The sequence below is a fragment of the Uranotaenia lowii genome, chromosome 3, assembly GCF_029784155.1.
Source record: "Uranotaenia lowii strain MFRU-FL chromosome 3, ASM2978415v1, whole genome shotgun sequence".
Classification (NCBI taxonomy): domain Eukaryota; kingdom Metazoa; phylum Arthropoda; class Insecta; order Diptera; family Culicidae; genus Uranotaenia; species Uranotaenia lowii.
Window position 1 is genome coordinate 66,051,281 of NC_073693.1, and position 24,836 is coordinate 66,076,116.

The following is a 24,836-nucleotide window of genomic DNA, read 5'->3' on the forward strand; positions in this document are numbered from 1 at the left end:
CATTTGTGTATATATGTTTGGGTGTCTGTGTTAGTGTTATCTTCTTGTTAGTGTATCAGTATAGATTAACCCTTGTTGTTTCATTCATAGCAACTAGAATTCTGTTTCAATGTTTTTTTTTCGTGTGTATATACTCTGTAACCGCAAGTCTCAATAAAACAAGTTAATATACCTTTCAATTTGTATTAGCTACGATTTTTTGCCCGATTCGACTAAACTTTTTTTTTCTCTATAGAACTAACTCTTCCTCCAGTTCCATCTTGCCTAAATTACTCATCTGTCTGGGTAGCACTCTAAATAGAATCAAAGTCCGTTAGTATTCTAGATAGAATCAAAGTGTTTCTCTCCTCTAGATCCAAAACAGAAGGATCACCTCAACTTTCATCGATTTAAATTAGTTTTAAGATTTTATTTTCTCAACGGTGGAAGGGAAGCAAACAGTTTTCATTTTGTTTCGTTTAGAACAGTATCTCGAGTTTTGTTTGTTTGTTTTGTTTTTATTTTAATTAGTTTTATACTTAACATGATTAGACTCTAAGATGATTGATTCATATACATACATAGGATAAAATACACTAGATGAGAGTAAGATGAAAGCGTTTGAAACGCCTCGTGAGCTGATTTTGCGACTCCGCCGAACGAGTCCGAACGAAAAAAAGTATTCATTCTCATAAGGGATTAATATTGAAGAAAAGGGGAGGAGGGAATCTTAGAACACTACCAATTGTCTCTAGACTAATATGAAGAGGCAAACGCGCCAAAAGATGATTGCGTGCGAGTAGTTTTCGCCTACCAGAGGAGATGACTTTTGCTTCTTCTGAGGAGTAGTGCTTCAACTTTCTGCTGTCGAATGACTACTCTACTGCCGTTGCAATAGTAGGATCGATGACGGTGATTATTGGTGAGCTTGATCTGAGTGACATCCGATGGCGCCGGAACGAATCCTTAGGATGCTGGCGATGACGTGTTGGTGACTGGTTGGAAGTAGTGGATACCGTTTGTCTGTAAAAATATTGAAGATTCATTTACTTTTTCTTTTGAAAAAAAAAATTCCAGATCTCCTTACCGCCATATCGTACTCGGTGATGTAGGCGGGAATCTCCAGCTGATCCTTGGCTATCGCGGAGTACAGATGTTCGACCCCGGGAAGGGAGTGGACCTTCGTTTTGATGGCCGGAGCCATGAAGGTCGTGAACCACCAGGTCATCATCTTGGTCCAGAACGTCGGGTGCACGATGTAGAACGCCTTCAGGTTCTTCTTGTACCTGTGGATGGAATTGAAGAAATGAGAATAATTGATTAAAGTTTCCACAGACTAACACGTAAATTTAGTGACACTTAAAATAAAATAACGCTAATAGAAGACCCACATTTTGAATATGGTGATATAATTCACAAACTACCTCGTTTAACTCTCGATCCCATCAATTAGAAAGTTAGCCTCTTAGAGCATCAGTACCGGTAAGTGCTATCCCAGGTGTTAACCCGGGACACATTCTAGATCTTATTTTAGCTTTAGCAGCTCATTTGCGCACCGGTAAGTGCTACATTGTTTTCATTTTTGCCACTGGTGACGAACCGATAGGTGTTGTTGTTGTTTGTTGCTATTTTTCTTTTGTCAATTTTCCCAAGACACTTTAGCACCTGTCAAATCAGGAGCTGGTCGGTATTCAAATTTGGCTCCTGGCTCGCTTTTTTGACACCCAAGAGCAAGATACCATCTGGTTTGAAACCTTGCGGTGCGCTGTCGAAGTGTCAAAATGGAGTGTTATTAAAGCTTCAACACCTGACCGCTGCTGATACTCTTAGATACTACTTTTCGAATCACAAAAACTGTTGTTGTTCTAAATTACATGAAGAATTTGGGCAACGGTGCCTCTCCAGGCAACCCCTAACCAATTCAGATCAGATCAGAACTCATATGTAGGTTCGGTAATATCGCAATTTGTAGCCGATTTTTAGTTATTCCTGGTTTTTGTGTTAAAATTCAAAAAAAATTGGAGAAAAACATGCTTATATTAATAAAATAAAATTAATCAAACCATATATACAGGTTCTCGAACAGATTTCGGTCAGTGTATATACTGGTGTAAACTGATCTCAAATGTAATCAAGATTTTGCTGCTGACACCCAATAAAATTGAGCAAAAGAAACCAGTTTCAAGAGAACGATCCGACGCCGCCAAAAGTCCGTTCGATTTAACCATTTTTGAATGAAAAATAACCATTTTCTGGTTTTTTTCTGCAGAACTGCCAATATGGTTATATTTCATCAATATTTTAAGGTGCAATTTAAACAAAATTCCCAGTTTTCGGGTATTAACCGAAAAAAGGATGGAAATTTAACCACAATCGATGAAAAGAACCGAAAAAATAAAGTCCATTATCGCAATCGCACCATTGCGTACATTTTCTTCATTCTTTTATAAAATATCTGTAAAAAAGAATAAGTTTGCATTTTATAACAAATATTTAATTGAATAACAGTGAACTTTAAAATAGCAGATAACAAATATTTACTACACGAATGCCGTAGAATCATGGAAATCATGAAGAGAAAACTGAATATCTGGAAATGCGTAGGCTCAAGGAGGAAAGGGGTCGAGGAGCACCGGAAGGTGATGAGGAAGATGATGATCCGGTTACCTCAAGCAAGAGGGACCGAAATTCGGTCGCATCAGTATGCAGTCCTAAACGCTCCGGAAGAAAAACTGCAAAGAATTCGGTTGCTGGATTTTGTAAAAAAGTACGAAAGGAAGATACCCGGGATAATAATCAGGACTTGAGCAAAGAGGAAATCGCGTTGATATCCGTGTAGGAAAGTTTGTTTTGTAGGAAATTTTTCAACGAAAACGATAATCCTTCCTTTTTAACAGATGGTTCCACCGTCTGGTTCGGTTTCAAATGCAATCGTTTTCGGATTGTTTCAGCCATTAAGAGTTCAGTGGGGATGGCAAAATGTTTTCGATCGAATCGTGTTGGTTACGAAAGCCGATCATGATTCTCGGAGGGACGAAACAAGTTCCAGCAAATGCAGGAACTTTGTAACGAACTCCACCCTATGCCAACCAAATATCGAAGGCAAGAAATTTTTAACCGCCTGTGGGATGCAGCAAACATTTCACCGATAATGTCCAACCCCACGGCAGCCCGGAAAAATCAAGTGTCGTTGACGGCTCCGCACTCCGAATTGTCGCTTCTTGGATGATCCCAGATGGTCAAAATCTTCCTCCCGACTTAGTCTGGAGGACGGAAGCATCGGAGCGGATCGTAAATCGCTAATCAAAGGTTCATCGCTCGGTCTTTGCTCCGGATCTTATCGACACCGCCCCGAACCAATTCGATGAAAGTGACCAAGGCAAGGACATGTTCACGTTTACCGTCTCAGTCCGAGGGGTTCGAAGAATCCTGAATGGTTGAAACGAATTGTCTCGCCTGATTTGGAAGATTGCCATGACTTCCACGACTTCGCGTTAATTTCACAAAAATCATTGAAATGTAAAAATAACGTGATGAACATATTTGAAGTTAGTTGTCAAACTAACAAAACATTTCAAAATCAAAAGATTTTCTAATTATCACAGTTAAAATTTTCGTCAAATCATCCTATTTAATTTCAATAAAAAATAACCATTTTCTAACTTCCTCGCCACATTGAATACGGTTGAAAAATAACCAAATTTCAACTTCTCCCGGAAAAGTTATTTTATGGGTTCTAGAGGAGAAGTCATAAAAAGACATAACGCGGGAAAAGGTCGAAAATGGTTACTTTTGAACCAAAGTTGGTTAAATAAATACGAGCGTGCAGCAGAAGAAAAAATAGAAGTCGTGCAAGTCAGCCGCATGTGCAGTAGACTTAGTCGATTTGGGTTCATATTTGAATTTCTCAAACTCTGGGCCCTGAAAAGCTTCGTTTGGTTTAAAACTTATCCATAATTTTTTGTAGTATTTTTAATTTAGGTTTACATAAGTAAATACAGGCTATTTTATTGATTCTCTACAGACAATTTTCCGTAAGACCTCATTTTGAATCTCATAAGACAAAAAAGGTTATAATGTGTTAATTAGGAGTATGTCTCTTGGATTGAAAACAATAAATTCAATTAACATCACTGCTGGGCGCCTATCGAGGTATTGCTAGACTAATTTTTACGCAATAAATAAATCGCGACGCACCAGCAGTTATGTCAGTTAAATTTATTGTTTTTCAACGCCAAAAGACATACCCCTGTTAAACAGATAATGACTTTTTGGCTTAATAATATACGAAGTTACAATCTTCGACAAAGTTGTTCAGCGGAAAATTTAATTTTTGCAATCTAAGAAGAGCTGCATTTTATTTCCACCAATCTACTGGTGTCTTGAAACATCCTGATTTTTTTTCTTCGCAGTGTCCTGATTTTTTGACGAAGCCACCAAGCAGCTCAGTACCGAACGCCATTTTTGACAATTATTTTTGCAAGAAAAAAAAACCAAAACAGCAGTGACCATGGTTGCCGCAATAACATATTTATCTTGAAAAATATAGAGAGTTTAAGTATTTTTCGGTACAGAGAACAGATTACAAGAAGTTATTTAGATAAGTATATACCTATTAGACCCAAGGAATATTTAAAGGAGGTAGTGCCGAGACAGCCTTGCTTTAGTATTAGTACCGCCTGTGACGTCACTGTTGCCAATCATCTGTGAATTTATATGGGAATTTTTCCTTTTTTATTAGCAATAACAAAAATTTGAAGATTTTTTCAACTTTGAAGGCACACAATTCTAGAAATATTATTGTTCTTCAAGACTGATACTAAAAAAGATAAATGTAGTAGTTGTTTTGCTTTAATTCAGACGATTGAAGTTGCTGAGGTATCCTAACTCAAATTGACAAAACTTGATAATTAGTTCAAAATTTTGCTTATAAATGTTGAAATCAGTTAGGTTTGAATTGTTGATAAAATAAAATAACCAAAAATAGTATTTTTCGAATCCAACCACAATCTTTTATTTGAATTTAGTAAACCAAAGTTGCAATGGTTTTATTGGGGTTAATTGTTCTAAATTAGAAATTCATATGGTACACCATGTTAGTTTCAAATCATGACGATGAGGTGCACTGCCATAAACTACCAATCAGACCTTTTGAAAGGGGAAAATTATTATTTCTGCACGTTTCACATAGAGCATGACTGTGCATTCAATAACAAATTCAAAAATAATACACACTGAAGTCTATTAAACACAAAAAAACCTCATAGCACAATCAACTAGTAACCTTACAACATAATCCGAATCAAATTGGATTTTAATTTAGTTCTTTAATGTGTTTAACTTTGAAATTTTGGGTTCTACCAGTATAAATCTTCGACAGCTTGGCAACAGTGACGTCACGAAAAAAATCCAATATGGCTCTCGGCACTACCTTCTTTCAATATTCCTTGTATTAGACCTACCAAATAGACCACTAAAAGCGTTTTGAAATAGGAAATAGAAAACCAAATCGATTGTACATTCAATTATGAAAAAGACAGAGTTCAGATTCATGTGAATCTCGTCAATTTTGAGAAAAAATAACACAGTTGAAAGTAGCTTCCGGATTACACAACACATTTAAGGTAAATTAACTAATCATCATCAGTCAAACAATATTTGAAAAAAAAGAAAGATTTTCTAATATTTGCCACTGATGATCTCTTATGTTGTAGGTGCACATTTCGGTGCAGTTTTTTTTTAAATAAGGTTTACGATTTAAATGTGGCAACGCTGACGTAGAAGAAATTGCTCTTATCTATTTGTACGTTGTGTGGTGGGAGTCGTCAATTTTTTTTTCTCTATTTACAATGGTGTGTATGACTGAAACTCTAGAGAGCTCATGGCTAGAGTTCTCTTTCTCAGACTCAGATGCGAGAGCTCTCACACTTGCCGTCCGAGTCACTTTCAGTCCTCGTGTTATCCGAGATAACGGGAGGAGCCGACCAACCATGGGAGGTAGAAAACTTGTGAAATACTTTTTTTTATTTACTGCGTTTTTACACGAGTTTTGCCTAGGGAGAATTATGGTGCAACTTGGTTTTGTAAAATTCAATCAAAGCTGGTGCTGGAAGTAATCGTTTTCGCAGATCACGCATATCGGTGCGCTAGCACGGGAATTCCGATAGTGGGAGGCCACTGCAGATGGAGATGGGAGTCGAGCGGAGAAGGCAAGTCAGCTTTTGGTGTCCTGATGATACCCACGTCTTTTGGTGGGCGAATTTCGAAGCTGGCTGTCAACTATACCAGCATGTTGGAGATCTGATGAAAGAGTCCCGAGAACAAAGCGGTTCTAAGCAAAACTACTATGCTGAACTTGTACCCTCTTACGTAACATTCATATTACATCTTGTTTTGATGCCCCTTTTTGCTTATCGAGGGAGGTTTGACCATAAAAAAATTATGGAAATAGCATGTACAATTCAGTCTTCTTATTAGCATTTTGTGAGCTAAAAGGAAGAAGCACTTCTACCTCTTCTTCGAGGCCAATTTTCTTTGTATTAATCTTGAAACGCCGTTGATAACTAACTGAGATGAAGTCCAAAGTTTATAAAGCTAAATACAAATGGTTCCTCCAGTCTCAGAACATTTATTTTGCAGTAAGAGAAAAGAAACTTTAACCACAGCTTGCCATAAGCCTTCCTGAGAACGGAGGTTGAGCTGTGCAACATTGGAACCACCAGCACCTATCGTAAGCATGGAATTCCAGACACAACGTTAGTGATAGACGTCACCTTCGCGACCCCATTACTTAAAGCTGAAATGATCTCACTTACACAGCGATTAGTGTAGTAGTTCAAGAGCGGAAGATAATTTTTTTTAATCGGGAAGTTCGCGTCCAAGCTGTGAGGAGTAATTTCAGGTCCTGAACGCTGAGCTGCTTAAAGAATTAATGGTGGCGGTGTGCGACATGACAAATCCCAAGAGGAGTCTTAGTTGATCAACCAGGTGGTTAATCCTTTTTACGGACTGCATTTCAAGGCACAACGAGCCACCGCGTCCATGAGTGCAATTGGTCGACTCTACCTAGGGCCTCTGGCCACAATTTCATCTGGACCTGCAACGAAGGCTGTACTCGTGATGGGAAACAAAGTACGCACTTTTGAGCTCATCGGCTTACTCGGTTTCAAGTCAAGATTCCAGCATATAACTCTGCGATTCAAGACTAATGCCCGAGCTTCACTCGTAACTCGGGGCTCGTTTGGTTACCAAGACTATCGTGAGCTCCGACTCTGTTCGAGACCACTGCTAGAGACCAATGACCTCTCTTCTAACGACGGTCTTGGCTCCGCTTGGTCTCCGCTTGGCCTCCGCTTGGCTCCGCGCGTCTTGGCTCCGCTTGGTTTGGCTCGAGGCCTCTCCTCTTTGCACGTACGTGTGCCGGACGAGAGCAGCTTATCATGGCTACTTGCCTGTCACAGCACACGTCCGGGGATTTACGAAACTACTCGGATGAAGACGACATCCTACACAGACTTGAGTGACTCACCCGTCGAGGACGTGAAGTCACTCGATCCGAGAATGTTCCGCGGAGTGAATACTCTTCTTCCTACGAGTTCAACTGCGAAGAAGGTTAAGACTTATTCCCGCAGCTTCCGTCGTAGGGTGCGCGTTCTTCTCGTATACTCCGTGGCAGTGAATAGGATCGGACGCACACTACTCAGATGTTCCCCGGCGAAGGAGTCACCGTACACCGGTCGCAGACTTTTTGCTGGCTTCAACTCCCCTGCAGAGCAGTGTTGATACGGGTGAACCCATTGCTGACTACCTGCTAAGTATTGGCAACCTTACACATCCTCCGCATCCTCTTAACACGTTCGTCGCCATGGGACCCATATTCGGGTGACGGATGTATTTTCTGGGAGGCCCCGTCACATCAAATACGTGTGACGCTCTCTTATTCAAGTTAGCCGCTCAGTTTATCCACCAGTACAAATCTTAGAGTTCTCCCTCTTTCCTTTCTCACCCCGAGAATTTCTTTGAACCCGGACAGTGAAACAACCAATATCAGCGTGGCGACGAACGTGTTGAGATACGAACATCGATTCGAACTTTGGTCACTTGACGACATCACTGGTAGTCATTCCTCTGGTGCCTTCCTGAAACGGCCATCAGCTAAAAGGGGAGATCTGTCAAAGTCGTTAAGTCCCTGCTTGTCAAACCTTGAGTTTTGACTCTAACCCCGAAGTCAAATCATGAGTCGTTAGAAGAGAGTTCTGACGTTGAGTCGTGGAGGTACCTGCTGAGGGAGTGGAATCGTCAAAGGTCAAAGGTGGAGTTTTGGGAGTAGAAAGTGTTCGTGGAGTATATCATTCGTCGTGTTATCATACACAAGCACATGGACCCAGCATAGCATACTGGGGAGACTTGGTGGGTCGCCATGCCTTGGAGTGCACTCCGTAAACATAAATTTCCCAAGTGGTATTCAACTAATTAAAAAAGATCAAAAGAACCATCCCAGAGGCATTGCTCGTATACCACACAATGTTTCATAAAGGACCGTGGCATTTTTTTATGCTGGCCCTTCCTTAGGAACTCCTTCTTCAAATAACCTCCCTGTTATTAAGCTGCTCGAGTGTCAAAATCTTGAAGTTGTTAGGAAGAATCTTGCAAAGGAATCAGTTTGAGAATCTTTTCGAAAGCGACCGAAAATTTGCTGTTTTGGATAATTTTTGTATTTTTTTTAACATTATTGTTGCCCTGTGTACCGTGGAGTATAATATCTAGTTCAATTCTACCTTTTTGAACTCTATCTCGGTAATCTTGAGTGTGACTCAGTTTGAGTTTTAAGGTTTCCTAATTTTTTATGGGAATATTAATAAAAACGTAACGTTTAATGATCAAATTAAAGTAAGCTACTCACTTGTACGGCAGTATGCTGTAGACGTCCTTCAGCCACTGCAACGAGGGATAGTTGTTGGAGCTGGTGAGGGTGTGGAAATAGGCGATCACGTAGTCTCCTTTGACGATCGGATCCAGCAGATAGATCAGATACAGCAAGGCCTGAAATGGGGAAGTCAAGACATGTGTTAATTTTCGATTTTTTATAAGAATATTGACAACTTCAGTTACCTTATCCAAATCGATGTTCTGAGCTGGGAACCATTTCCCACAAAACACGACCACTGGCCTACCCAATCGATCAACGCCACTTTGATAGAGGCATCCAATTCCGGACACCTCCGACAGATCCTCGGATTTCGCTCTCCTCAGTAACCGTTCATATCTGGAAAGGAGAAATCAAAAGAAAAATGTAAATAAAAGCTGTTTGGATTATTCGACATATTTGGAAGAAAATCGCTTTGAAGGCAAATTATCATCGATTGGATTCAGTAAAAGGTGAATTTGAATGTTAAAATTAGAACATTCATGTCGCGGTCTCCCGAGAAGAACCTGATTCTGAGTTTAACAACAAGTCGTCAAATAGGCACGCGTCTGGCCAGTGAAGCAAAAGTTGTGTCACTTGTTCATGAATCATTTTCTATTTGAAAACAAACAATTTCTCGACAGGTTTCGGTAATATATTCCCTTGTTAGGGAACGTTGTCTCTCCTTCAACCTGGAAGACAAGTCACAGGAAATGGGCGCCGCCGCCTGGCGCGAGCTTCAAACGGAATCCGTTCAATAAATTCTCTGGAACGATGTGAATAATTCATCGCTTGACGAGGACTGGTTCTGTTAAAACGACAGCCAAATGGTTCCGATCCCAATATAGGGGATAAAAGTGGTATAGGCTTAAAAAAAAGCTTTCCAAAACTTGAAAACAAACTTATAATTTTATACTTATTCAGCGTAAAAACTAATAAAAATTTTCAGAATCGTCCAAATTGTCAAAATTGTCAAAATCTTCAAAACTGTCAAAATTGTCTAAATTGTCAAAACTTTCAAAATTTTCAAAATTATCAAAATTGTCAAAATTGTCAAAATTGTCAAAATTGTCAAAATTGTCAAAATTGTCAAAATTGTCAAAATTGTCAAAATTGTCAAAATTGTCAACATTGTAAAAATTGTCAAAATTGCATTGCATGAGAAATACTCTAAAATTGTGGAAATTTTATTCAAATTTTGTGTAGTATCGCCTAGCCTGGGCTTGCATAATCTCGTTTTTTCCATTTCCTTCACTAATTTACCTTGACCTTGAACTTCTTGATAATCTTAACACCCACCACATGGTGCGCCACCCATTTGACCATCAGCAACTTCCGGTTCTGTTTTTTTTCCGGCTGATAGTCCCTGTACTTTACCGGGAAAATCGTTCACTTCCCGATGCCGGATGTGGGCAGGTGAATAAATGGATGTTTTTCAAGGCGCCATCGTCGTCAAAAAAGCAACACCACAATTTTCCCCTTTCCATAATTTTCAACTTAAATGGTTTTTTTTTTCTAATTTTCCGGATTCACATATTTTCCAGATTTCACAAAATATTTCCTCATCATGTGATGCTCCAATAAAAAAAATTACAAATTTGAAAATTTGAACCATTTAAAGTTATTTTAGAGAAAAGTTCAATCTGTGAAAGTTCAACAGTTTCATGGACAGAACACATCAACAACCTTGGGTCCGGGGGAGGTAACGATTGTACATCACGATAGAGTAACTACAAACAGTGGTTGTTGGTTTGAAATTACAAACGGGGCACAGGTTTTTTGTTATTCGTTCCACTCCTATCAGGCATCCGGAGCATGAAAGCATCCATTAATTAAATTGGAATAGAATGGAACAATTGAGGTGTTTTTTCCTCCTCCTATCTCATTCCAGGTGCCAAGATCGAGTTCCATGTCATTGTGGTTTTATGCCTCTCGAAAGGTTGAAGATGGCATTGTTTGAATTGCCTAGGAAATTGTCTGAACTTTGCGATGGAAACCTTTGAAGGAAGATTTTTGAAAGGTGAATAGAGAAAACTTGTGTAAGCTCAAATTTCTACCATTTCTGCCATCAATTACCCTCTATCGTTTGGAATTGAGAACTTGAATAAATATTTTAAGAATCCAAAAATTCCATGAAACATTTTTTAAATTAATTTGAAATTTCATCAGGAAATTTGGCAACACTGTTGATTTTTAAAAATCGATCTTAATCACACTAAAAAGTCCACTTAAGGCTTAAAGTTTAGTATTAAGTGCCCTTAGACTGCCATACAATTAAAGAAATATTCAAGGTTAACTTTAAAAAAATTCTGCAGTGTTGCCAAAAATTAAGATTATTGTTATGCACAACCCTTAAAACAATCGCTTATAACGAGCACATTAAAAAAAAATATATAATTTTGAAAATTTTGACAATTTTGACAATTTTGACAATTTCGACAATTTCGACAATTTTGACAATTTTGACAATTTTGACAATTTTGACAATTTTGACAATTTTGACAATTTTGACAATTTTGAAAATTTTGACAATTTTGACAATTTTGACAATTTTGACAATTTTGACAATTTTGACAATTTTGACAATTTTGACAATTTTGACAATTTTGACAATTTTGACAATTTTGACAATTTTGACGATTTTGACGATTTTGACAATTTTGACAATTTTGACAATTTTGACAATTTTGACAATTTTGACAATTTTGACAATTTTGACAATTTTGACAATTTTGACAATTTTGACAATTTTGACAATTTTGACAATTTTGACAATTTTGACAATTTTGACAATTTTGACAATTTTGACAATTTTGACAATTTTGCCAATTTTGCCAATTTTGACAATTTTGACAATTTTGACAATTTTGACAATTTTGACAATTTTGACAATTTTGACAATTTTGACAATTTTGACAATTTTGACAATTTTAACAATTTTGACAATTTTGACAATTTTGACAATTTTGACAATTTTGACAATTTTGACAATTTTGACAATTTTGACAATTTTGACAATTTTGACAATTTTGACAATTTTGACAATTTTGACAATTTTGACAATTTTGACAATTTTGACAATTTTGACAATTTTGACAATTTTGACAATTTTGACAATTTTGACAATTTTAACAATTTAGACAATTTTGACAATTTTGACAATTTTGACAATTTTGACAATTTTGACAATTTAGACAATTTTGACAATTTTGACAATTTTGACAATTTTGACAATTTTGACAATTTTGACAATTTTGACAATTTTGACAATTTTGACAATTTTGACAATTTTGACAATTTTATTAGCTAGAACTTTTTTGGGATTTTTAATAACTTTTTTCCGGTTTTTCGATTAGTGTGATATCTGATGTTTATAGAATCAAATTATTAAAAAAAAACAGCAGAAAATCGCTACTAACAGATTCTCCTTCTGCCAGTCCGGATCCAGATCGAGGGAGGAGCTGTAGTGTTTCATCAGCTCCACGTAGGTAAAGGACCCGTCCAGGATTCTGGTGCGTTTGCCACCGATGTGGGTGGCGAGGACGTGCCCTATCGCATCCGGGCAGTACGTTTCGGTTGTTCTGAGTCAAAAACGTTTTTTTTTTGTGAAACATAGAACAACGGAGAATTGAGACCCCGCGAGCATTTGAGATGATGACAATCAACATTGCGTATGAATTTGTGACATTTTAGCAGCAGAAACAGAGAGAGAAAGGGAAAAAAGAGAGAAAGAAATCGAAAAAGAGAGAGAAAAAAATCTTGTAGACGTACCGACGCAAATTTTGAGTTCAAATGCCGGTTAGGTGGGATCGGCTGATTGTTGTTTTGAATAATTTGGATTGTCGAATTGAGTTAGGGAATAAACGAAACTAGTGGGATAAAAATTTAAAAAGCTTTTTTAGGTGCAATTATAACATGCTTCTACATTATTGGAACCGAAAGACTAGCTCTAGGAACAAGGGAAATTTTCAACAAGCAGAAAAGTTCTAACCATGCCTTGAAAAATACATTTAAACTTAAGGATAACTTTTAAACCTCATTTATGGCTCCTTAAAAAAATCAGAATTAACCCCCAACTGGCATTGATTTGAAAGAACTGAAAGAGTCTCTTACACCCTCCGCCCTCTTTCGATCTTGCAATGTCAAACCGTGATGAAATATTCAAACGATGCATTGACCGACTTTCTCATTGCCCATCGATATGCTACTGTTTCTAGCAAATCGATCCATTTCATCCATCCAGCGCTGAAGGTGGTCATTTTAAATTCACCCACAAGTGTTCAGGATTCGGTGGTAATTTCCGATTGAGCAAGGCCATTGAATCGGTTCTGTCTTGAATTGTTCTGGAACTTGATGAAACAGCAATCAATTTCTCATGCTAGATTATATGACAATGAGAATTCTGATAAGTGTAGAGTAAAAATGGCAATCAGTTCAAAGATGTTTAAAATTCATGGGTTGAAATTTTTTCTCTAAATAATTTTTGTCATTTTTGTCATTTTTGTCATTTTTGTCATTTTTGTCATTTTTGTCATTTTTGTAATTTTTGTAATTTTTGTCATTTTCGTCATTTTCGTCATTTTCGTCATTTTCGTCATTTTCGTCATTTTCGTCATTTTTGTCATTTTTGTCATTTTTGTCATTTTTGTCATTTTTGTCATTTTTGTCATTTTTGTCATTTTTGTCATTTTTGTCATTTTTGTCATTTTTGTCATTTTTGTCATTTTTGTCATTTTTGTCATTTTTGTCATTTTTGTCATTTTTGTCATTTTTGTCATTTTTGTCATTTTTGTCATTTTTGTCATTTTTGTCATTTTTGTCATTTTTGTCATTTTTGTCATTTTTGTCATTTTTGTCATTTTTGTCATTTTTGTCATTTTTGTCATTTTTGTCATTTTTGTCATTTTTGTCATTTTTGTCATTTTTGTCATTTTTGTCATTTTTGTCATTTTTGTCATTTTTGTCATTTTTGTCATTTTTGTCATTTTTGTCATTTTTGTCATTTTTGTCATTTTTGTCATTTTTGTCATTTTTGTCATTTTTGTCATTTTTGTCATTTTTGTCATTTTTGTCATTTTTGTCATTTTTGTCATTTTTGTCATTTTTGTCATTTTTGTCATTTTTGTCATTTTTTGTCATTTTTGTCATTTTTGTCATTTTTGTCATTTTTGTCATTTTTGTCATTTTTGTCATTTTTGTCATTTTTGTCATTTTTGTCATTTTTGTCATTTTTGTCATTTTTGTCATTTTTGTCATTTTTGTCATTTTTGTCATTTTTGTCATTTTTGTCATTTTTGTCATTTTTGTCATTTTTGTCATTTTTGTCATTTTTGTCATTTTTGTCATTTTTGTCATTTTTGTCATTTTTGTCATTTTTGTCATTTTTGTCATTTTTGTCATTTTTGTCATTTTTGTCATTTTTGTCATTTTTGTAATTTTTGTAATTTTTGTCATTTTCGTCATTTTCGTCATTTTCGTCATTTTCGTCATTTTCGTCATTTTCGTCATTTTTGTCATTTTTGTCATTTTTGTCATTTTTGTCATTTTTGTCATTTTTGTCATTTTTGTCATTTTTGTCATTTTTGTCATTTTTGTCATTTTTGTCATTTTTGTCATTTTTGTCATTTTTGTCATTTTTGTCATTTTTGTCATTTTTGTCATTTTTGTCCTTTTTGTCATTTTTGTCATTTTTGTCATTTTTGTCATTTTTGTCATTTTTGTCATTTTTGTCATTTTTGTCATTTTTGTCATTTTTGTCATTTTTGTCATTTTTGTCATTTTTGTCATTTTTGTCATTTTTGTCATTTTTGTCATTTTTGTCATTTTTGTCATTTTTGTCATTTTTGTCATTTTTGTCATTTTTGTCATTTTTGTCATTTTTGTCATTTTTGTCATTTTTGTCATTTTTGTCATTTTTGTCATTTTTGTCATTTTTGTCATTTTTGTCATTTTTGTCATTTTTGTCATTTTTGTCATTTTTGTCATTTTTGTCATTTTTGTCATTTTTGTCATTTTTGTCATTTTTGTCATTTTTGTCATTTTTGTCATTTTTGTCATTTTTGTCATTTTTGTCATTTTTGTCATTTTTGTCATTTTTGTCATTTTTGTCATTTTTGTCATTTTTGTCATTTTTGTCATTTTTGTCATTTTTGTCATTTTTGTCATTTTTGTCATTTTTGTCATTTTTGTCATTTTTGTCATTTTTGTCATTTTTGTCATTTTTGTCATTTTTGTCATTTTTGTCATTTTTGTCATTTTTGTCATTTTTGTCATTTTTGTCATTTTTGTCATTTTTGTCATTTTTGTCATTTTTGTCATTTTTGTCATTTTTGTCATTTTTGTCATTTTTGTCATTTTTGTCATTTTTGTCATTTTTGTCATTTTTGTCATTTTTGTCATTTTTGTCATTTTTGTCATTTTTGTCATTTTTGTCATTTTTGTCATTTTTGTCATTTTTGTCATTTTTGTCATTTTTGTCATTTTTGTCATTTTTGTCAAAAGTGAGAAGTAAAATGTCGAATACTAGAAGTCAGAATTCAGACGTTAAGTGTTCCAAGGTGTCAATCAGACGTCAGACGTAAGAAGTCAGAAGCTAGAAATCGAAAAATGGATATTAAAATCCATAAGTATTAAAAATTAGAAGGCAGGAGCCAGAAGTTAGAAATCAGAAGAAAAAAATCGGAAGAAAGCAGAATTCAGGAGTCAGAAGTGAGAAGTTAGAAGTCAAGCAATAGAAGTCATATGTCAGAAGTCATAAACTAGAAGTCAGAAATCATACGTTAGATGTTACAAATTATAAATCAGACGGCTGTCATGAGACGTCACACGTAAAAATTCAGATGTCAGAAGAAAGAAGTCAGAAAAAAGGAGTCAGAAGTAAAAAATCGAAACTCAGATGTCAGTAGTCCGGGATCAGAAGTTAGAAGACGAAAATTGGATGTCGAAAACTAGAAGTCATGAGTTAGAAGTCAGAAATCATAAGTCAGACGTAAGAAGTTAGAAGTTAGAATTTGGGAGTTATAAGTCAAAAATCTGAAGTTAGAAGTGAAGTCAAACGTTTGAAGTCGAACGTAGAAGAGAAAAACTATAAAGTCAGAACTCAAGCGATCATTCATTTTTTTTTTCTTTGAAACGTGACAAGATTGTTTTTGGAAGGTAGCATCGGCACCAATTCAAAGCCTACTTTTTTTCAAACTTTCGTGTTATCGTTCGTGTCAAAAATTGCAGTTTACTTATGTCATTACGTTGTACCCCATACACACATTCAGAAAAAAAACCGCAAAATTTGATCGCCTAATAATTGACGGATTCCGACTGCCCCTCCTTTCCAAAACTGTCGCTTGACTGAGCAGCCATTCGACATTGACGAACCACACACGAAAAAATATATGACAGGACGAACATAAATAAAAACAAAATTGCCCTGAAAAACCGGTGTAAAAGTTTGACTCTTCGCCTGTGGCAAAAACATCAATCAACACAGAACTGAATGGGGAATTTGGGAAGGGAAGGTGGTTTTTGGTGTTAAAGTCAAGTCAAGTAAATCATCCAATCAATCGGAAACCAGTAGCAGCCAGTAGCAAATAACCCTTCGGGTAGGCCTATAAACATTATGTCAGCTTCTGGTTTTTGCGGGATGGCAGTTGTTTGACTCATGGAGGGAAGCGAGACATTTTATTAATATTCGCTAACACGTCGCTAATGGATTCGGGCAAAGGTGCGCTGTTTGTTGAAGCATTTCGATACTTTTCCCTCTTTTGAGTTTGACAAAGTTATTGACACATACTGATGGCTTGACTCATTTTCGGATGTTTATGATCTTGATTTCTTAAAAATGAAGTCAAATTTGAAATTTTTATAAAAAAAATCTCCCCATTAAAAAACCTTTTCCGCTCTTGATTTCCGTTACAAAACCGTCACAAACCACTAACTTTTCCATTCATCCAAGATAGTGTAAAGTGAAACGTGACAACCCATCACGGAAACGGATGTAGGTACCTGTAGAAAGTCCTGAGCTGTTCTTATGCATTAACCACAACGATGGAATATTCATCATCACACCGGCTAGCTCCTACAACATAAAAAAAGGAAAACTACTTCTCCTTCTTCTAAGAACTACAAGAAAATGCGCAACAACTGTGTGATGGTCAGGTTATTTATGGCCCCAAGGTCGAATTTCCGGTGGTTTTCCATAACACCTTTTCTACCAACATGGCCTCTTCCGGAATGGATTATTGCTTCTGGTTTGGCGCCTTAAAGGGCTACACAGCTTGGAAATAAATCTTCGATTTTTGGGTGTTTCATGGTTTTTTTTTAAAGTAACTGATGTCCCTGTTTTTCACTTTTAAAGCAATAACAAATACAAATTTTTTAAACTGATCTGATTTATTACTTCTGATTAAAGACATCTGATGTTTGTCTATTGAGTTGTTATTTCTGTCTTCTGTCCTGACTTCTAACTTCCAACTCCTGAATTCTGGATTCTGGCTTACAACTTTTGATTCTTACTTCTGACTTCTAACTTTCAGTTTATTTTACTTCTAGTCTTTGGTTCAGATTTCCAACTTTTGTTTACTTTCTTCTGAAATTGAAAACTTTTTGTCTTTTAAGATTGACTTAAGGTTTCAATTTCTGATATCTCACTTTTTATTTCTGACTGCAAAGAACTTTTTTTTCTATTTGATTATAACTTCAGTTTGCATTATCAAATGACTGGAAATTAAAAACAAATCTCGTCAGGTGAAAGTTATTCTACGACAAGTATGGTGTGAGTGTGAGTAATAAGATCCACCAAAAATGCTGAAAAGGCAAGAATTATGTTAATCTTCATAAAAAATCTTCTAAAATTAGAAGCAAAGAAGCATAGTCTCATATTTTCCAAGAAAGTGTGAATTTTCTCAAAAAAAATTTCATGAGGAATTCTTTTGTAGTTCCTAGAGTAACAATTTTTCAGCAAAAACGGTATCTTAACAGAAATATAAAAAAACAACAAGGTTCCTAAGTGACGAAAATATTATAATTTTTAAGCACCGGAAAATAAGCTTTTATGATCGTTAAATCATCTCAATCTATAGGATACGTATTGCAACATGATGTACACATTGTTTCTGAATTTTCGACATATTTAATTTTAGATATATGTACATATCACTAAATGGCCGTAGGAACGGGGGGAGTTTTTGGGATTAAACCCACCCACCCCCCCCCCCCATAAAAGGTCCATAAATGTCAAGTGAAATATTTTTCCTGAACATGAATTTTGAGGTTTTAAATCAAATTTTGATGAACTACTTCAATGATTCAACAGTTGACAACAGTTTTTCAAAAAATTCCTCAGCTGTTGATAGCAATTGAGTCCCAAATATTGAATGCCAATAAAGTTAGACTTTGCTTACCAGATTGTCTGGATTTTTATCAGATTTTCTCACTATTTTTTCAAAATCAAACGAAAATGTCAATTAAGTCCTTGGAATTATGTATCTTGTGTACATACATATAATTTATTTTAACAAATTTCATAAAAAAAACATAAACCGTATTTTGGAAGCCTGATGATTTTGAATCGGCTGATGTGTTTAGAAAAAAATTAAAAACAATTTTTCCATGTGTTTTGCTTCTTGATTATATTGAAATAGTCCCAAAATATGCTTGTATATTGGTCGGATTTTTGGGAACATGAGGGGAGATGAGGGCATAATGGCCACCTTAAGGAAAATGCTTATTTAACCATAGAGAACAGCTGTAATATGTGAATTACATCATTGTTTCGTGTTCAGACACTCAAATAGTATATTGCCTAATTGGATGAAACTTGAAAAAGTAGATAAAAACGTTTAAAAATGCATTTTAAAAAATTTTGCCGGCAGCTGAAAACCAGTCACTGTACAGGCATAATGAGAAACCCGAGGCAGTATGAGCACCATTAATGAAGGCATGATGAGCATTTTCTGCCGGGGAATCTAGCAGCGAATTCGACTCGATGAAGTCAACTGAGTAATAGAGCTACAGCTTAACTTGTATCGTCTGACGATTTGGCCTATTGGTTAGATGTCGGAGAGGTAATCAGTAGGCTTGAGTTCGATTCCTGGTGGAGGTGATTTTTTTTCATTTATCATCTTGATTTTCAGTTTAGATCATCATTGGTATAGAATTCTGCTTCGAATCTTGGTGTTCCGTTTCAATCTGAAATGTGATGAATTTTCCATGTCCGAAACTCATAATTTCGGAATATGAAAATAAAATATTTAAAATTCAAACGGTTTTTAAAGATTTGGATCTGAAATTTTTATCCTGAAAATTGAATTTCATGAGTCCAGAATTAAAAAATGTGAAACAATTACATCATTCACAATTTTATTTAAATTTTTCCAGTCCAATTCCGAATAAATAATTGAAGAACATTCATATTGAAAACCTTAAATTCAGAATCAAATAAAATATTTCTGATCAAGATTCTGATACAAATTTCGCTTCTTGGTTTTAGATTCATAGGATTTCTTATCTGGAATTAAGATTCAGGTTTTGAATTTGGCTTCAAAATTTAGACATGGAACTTAAATCTAAGGTTTGTATTCAGATTGAGCTCAAATTAAAGTTTTATGATCAATATTAAATTATTGATGTAGATTTTTTTTTTATTAGGGATTCAAATTGAAGAAGATCGCAGTTTCATAACTTTGATTCTTGATTCACGATGTTTTTTAACGATTGCTACTTGAATTTAATATGATTTTTCGGCTTTCAGTCTGTTTTGAACAGATCGTTAGGCCAAATCGTCAGATGAAACCAGTCAAGCTGAAGCTCTGTAATTCAGTTGACTTCATCGAGTTGAATTCAATGCTAGATTCTACGACAGAAAACGCTCATCGTGCCCCGATTAATGGTGCTTATACTGTCCCAGTGGGGGTTCTCATTATGCCCCTTTATTTACGCCCCTACAGTGACTGATTTTGAGCTTATGGAAAAAGAAAATCTAAAATCATGTTTAATCGTTTTTATCTACTTTTTCAAGTTTCAGCCTGTTAGGAAATAGACTTTTTTAGTGTCTGAATACGATGAAGTACCTCACAAATTATAGCTGTTTTCTATGGTTAAATTAGCCTCCTTCTTAAGGTGGCCATTATGCCATTATTTCCCTTTGCAAAATGAGTTGAAGTTAAATAAAAAAAATCATGTTGAAAAATACTTCTTCTGGGTTTTTAAATATATAATTTCACTTTTTCAAATTAATTGCCGTGCACATGATCGTAGGAACGAAAGGTTGTGAGAGGGGGATGGGGGGAGGGGGCTTAGGATTAATGCAAAAGCAAAATTTTCTTCTTTTTGACGAAAAATTCCAAATTCTCAATCAAATTTCGATAAAACGACTAAAATGATTCAAGAGTAACAATCTCGACTCAGAACCTCGAAATTTTTTGCCAGGTTAATATTTTTACTAGAGTTGTTTTTTCAATTCTAACTTGTTGATAGAAATTTAATCCCGAATATAAACTTCCCATATGATTAAATTTAGAGTGCTAAAAAGCCCAGATTTTGTCCGAATTGTTGCACATTAATTGCAAAATCAAACGAAAATTTAAATTGAGACTTCTAAATGACGTATTCTGCGTCTTAATTGAAATAGTTTATTTAGAATTTTTTTTTTAAAATAATGTGAACGACTTTTTTAAAGCTTAAAATATGATTTAAAATTGACTGATGTATTTCTTCAAAAAGAAGTCAAATGTTTTTCTCCATGATTTCAACTTATTAATTTGAATATTGGTGGATATTGGAGAAAATATCTCGGATTTCAACGGCCCGTATACATTGGGAAAAATATTTGAAAAGCTTAATCTAGAACTTAGAAAAAAATTCATAAAATTTCATCGATTGTTTTAAAATTGTATTTAAGGCATTCATGATTATTTTTATAAAACTTGCGCAACAAATTTCGTTTTGAAGGCAGACATTAAAAAAAAAAACATGACAAAATAAATTTTCTTTTTGTTTTATTTGCCAAATAAAGTGAATAAATCCGGGAAGAATCCGGGCAAAATCCGGGTATTTTTCAATAAAATTCGAATAACCGGGTCGGGCCGGGCCGTTCCAAAATTTTATATTAAATATCCGGGCAAACCCGGATAAAACCGGGCAATCTGGCAACCTAAGGCTAGAATTATTCCGGATTTGTGGTTCCAAACTTGCTTCTAATCCTTTAAATTCGATGTCTGTGATAAAAATTCGTATCCTGTATCCAGTGTATTGCAATTGAACTTCAGTTTGAATCATCATTGAAAAAAAATCCTGATACGAACCTTGGTTTTGCATTTTAAACATTTATGTCAGAAACTCATCCTTCCGAAAAATGAGAAGAAAATATTCAAAATAACGAACCATGGACATGGACTTTTCATTCTTATGCAGAATTGGACCTAAAGAAAGTTTCATGGTGATCCAAAGTTGAAAAATCTGAAACAGTTTCATCATTCGTAAGTTTCCTTGAGATTCACAAGTTGAATTTCGAATAAATAACTGAAGAAAGAATTCACATTGAAAACAAACTATTCCGAATTCGAATGTGAGATTGCTTGTAGAGAAATCTGGTCCAAAGTTCGCTTTTATGCTCAAAATTAGTAAGAATTTGTATCCGAAACTTATATCTAAAAATCGTTTTCGGATTCGGAATTCCGATTTCGAACTCCGGTTCGAAAGCCAGTACTCTGATTTGGAATCAAAATCAAAAATTTAGATTAAGCTCGAACTTAAGTTTTATAATCAAGATTAAAATATTAATGTGAGAATTTAATTAAAGATTCAAATTACAGACGATCGCAGTTTAATAACTTTGAATCTGGATTGAAAATTAAAATTTTGTATTCAATCAGAGTAAGTTTGGAACACAAACCAAAAGAACTCACAAAAATAAATTAAATTTTGATTCTAGAGAGAATAATACATTTTTTTAATCAACTGAAAACATATTTACAGAGTTTTTTTTAAATATTATTTATATCGCAGATCTTTTCACAACTAAATTTCAAACTAAAATGTTTAATTTAAATCGTGTTAACAAGAGAAGAAAATAAACCTGATTTGAGCCAAATCTCTTAGTTTTATTCCTAAATATTTGGCAATGTTTTACCAATGCCTCAAACGGTCATGCTTGTGGTTGAAAAGAACTAGCTAACTACTTTTTTTTAAAGAAAATATATAAAGTTTTTCCTTAAAATAAAATTTAAAAGTCCATTTTATTTTTGAATTCCTCTTCCAAAAATGTGTAACTTCTTAGACTAATTTTGGAAAGTTAGAATTTGAAATTAATATTTTACTATTAATGAAAAATGTCTCAAATCTGAATTGTTATATAGAACCTTCACATTTATTTACTGTTTTTCATGTATGAATTTAAAAAAATTAAAAAATCTTACAGGAAAAATATTGTCACATTTAAATGTCATTTTTGAATGCAACAGAGATAAAGTTTAAAAGAAAATTTAAGGACGCAAGTCCTAAGAAGAAGAAAAGTGCTACTCTTTGACACTGTTTTGATTTAGATTGACGAATCTGTAATTTTTTTTCTATCGGTTGAAAACTTTAGGGGAGAATGAGGATACTTGATCCATGGAGATACTTGATTCTTTCGGAACAGGGATGTCTAACAAAAATCAAATATTATCTATAGAAAAATGTGCCAAATAGAACAATGCTTTTATCTCAACAAATTTTAAAAATTTTATTTTTCGAGCTACTTAACAAAATGTGATTTGAAGATCTATCACTTTAAATTGTTTCTCACATGAAAAAATTATGGTAAAAATATATATTTCAATATGACAATCGATGGAGTATAAAATGATCTTCAGAATGTCATATTTTCAAAGCAAAAGTAAACTCTCAAAAAAATTTATCCAACCAAGTAAATAGCACTTAGCTTATCTAAGAAAGACCTTAAAATGTTAACAGGGCTCGTTACAGGTCACTGTGAACGCAGATATCACATGAAAAAAATTGGCAGATTAAACTCTGACGAGTGTCGTTTCTTCAGTATGAAGAAGGAATCGTAAGAGCATCTTCTTTGCGAATGTCCTTCTCTTATATCGAAACGGATTAAAATAATCGGCTGTGGTATATTAGATCCCTCCGAAGTTTTTCCAATTGGTCCTAAAAAGGTGAACTAATATATAACTTCATATGAGCGGTTATGCCAGATTGGGAAAATGCTAAATCTCAAGATAGGGACACTATCTAATATATGAAAGTGATCTTCCTTGACTTAGCATACATTAAACAGGGGACATATTACAATAGATTAACTAACTGGTCGCAGTGATAGGTACCCAAAAAAGAACTCTCAATATTAATTAAAGAGAAGTTTTCCAAAATGTATGATATGGGTATAGTTGATCCCTAGAGTCAAAAACGATATATTTTTCTTCTGAATCAATTGTGATCATTGGTTATCATGAAACTACTAACACCTGTCCAATAACTAGTGTTAACACAGTAATTATCTGTTAAAGAGAACTAAAAATACTGTATTTCTCCAAAAATTAGAACGTTGCGCCTTAAAGTATGCAATGGCTCTAGGGTAGCAGACAAACTTTAAGAATTTTTATTGTATGACACTTCAAATTGTGAGATGAGAACTAATATGGCAAAAAATAGTCAACGGCCTCTTCATCTTCGAATTTTACCAGATTTTTGCTTAAGGTCATGGTATCCTGAATTAAGGATCAAGTCTCCTTCAGTAAAGGATCAAATCTCCTGTTACTTAAAAAATATCACAATTTTTTAGTCTAACGAAAATTTTTCTAGTTCAGCAACGAGTACATGTATCTATCTAATTTTTGGAACATATAAACTTGAAATTAAGCGCTGTCAGAAAATGCAAAAGACGATTAGTTGCCAAATTTTCGCAAAAAGATATGATGAAAATAAAAAAGGGGATCTACTCTGAAGGGTAGGGGAGAGTGGGGATACTTGATCCCCTTTTCTTATTTTCACCATATCTTTTTGGAAAAATTTAGCAACTCGCCGTCTTTGACAATTTCTGACAGCTTGTAACTTCAAGTTTCTATGCTTCAAAAATTAGAACGATATTTGAACCCGTTGATGAACTAGAAGCATTTTCGTAAGAGTTAAAAAAATTGCGATTTTTCTAAAGCTAGGGGAGACTTGATCCCCTATTGAAGGTGACTTCATCTTTTATTCAGGAAGCCCTAATCCTTGTATAAAAATCAAACAGAACCCCAAGATAGAATGTTAATTGACTATTTTGGTCATGTTTGTTCTCATTTCACAATTTATATCAGACATAAGAAGAAAATTCTATAACTTTGTCTCAACGCTAATAACATTGCATACTTAAAGGTGCTATTTTTTATAATTAAGAGAAAATTAATTATTTTTGCTTTTTTCTTCAGTCAATTGTTTGATAAAGATTAGTTTTTGGATAAATATTAGTAATTTCGTAATCAGCAATCATAACGATCAAATCAGAAGAAGAATATGCCGTTTGGAAGGGGGATCAATTGTACCCAACTCTTGGGGATCAATTATACCCATAATCAACATTTTAGAAAACTTTTTCTGAAAAAAGTTGAGAGATTTCCATTACTTTGAAAATGTGGCATTATGAAGTTCATTTTACGCTCGAACGATTGATACATTGGAACAAATATTTTTTTCATAATTTTCCCTTGTAAGGAACATTTTAAAGTGATGAAAAAAGATCTTCAAGTAACATTTTGTGAAATTTTTCAAACAAAGTTCAATTACTCAAACAATTATTTTGTTAAAATTTTCTAAACTACAAGCATTGTTGTTTTGCTCATTCTGGCACATTTTTCTAGAACATTTGATCTTTGTAAGACATTCCAGTTTCGAGATATAGCTATGGAATCAAGTATCCCCAGGGATCAAGTATCCCCATTCTCCCCTATTTAGAGGTAGAATTGTTGAATTGTTGAAA

General features: G+C 34.4%; 1 protein-coding gene across 1 annotated transcript in view; it reads right to left on the reverse strand.

Moving 5' to 3' along the window:
- Positions 1-489: 489 nt before the first annotated feature.
- LOC129752258 (protein GDAP2 homolog) overlaps positions 490-24,836 on the reverse strand; it is a 199,865-nt gene continuing 175,518 nt past the window's right edge. Inside the window, exons 13-17 of the mRNA XM_055748044.1 lie at positions 12,304-12,465; positions 9,091-9,244; positions 8,882-9,021; positions 1,067-1,265; positions 490-1,002 (exon numbers count right to left, since the gene is read on the reverse strand). Coding sequence (XP_055604019.1) covers positions 946-1,002; positions 1,067-1,265; positions 8,882-9,021; positions 9,091-9,244; positions 12,304-12,465 — 712 coding nt within the window. The 3' untranslated portion in view covers positions 490-945. The remainder of the gene's footprint in view (positions 1,003-1,066; positions 1,266-8,881; positions 9,022-9,090; positions 9,245-12,303; positions 12,466-24,836) is intronic.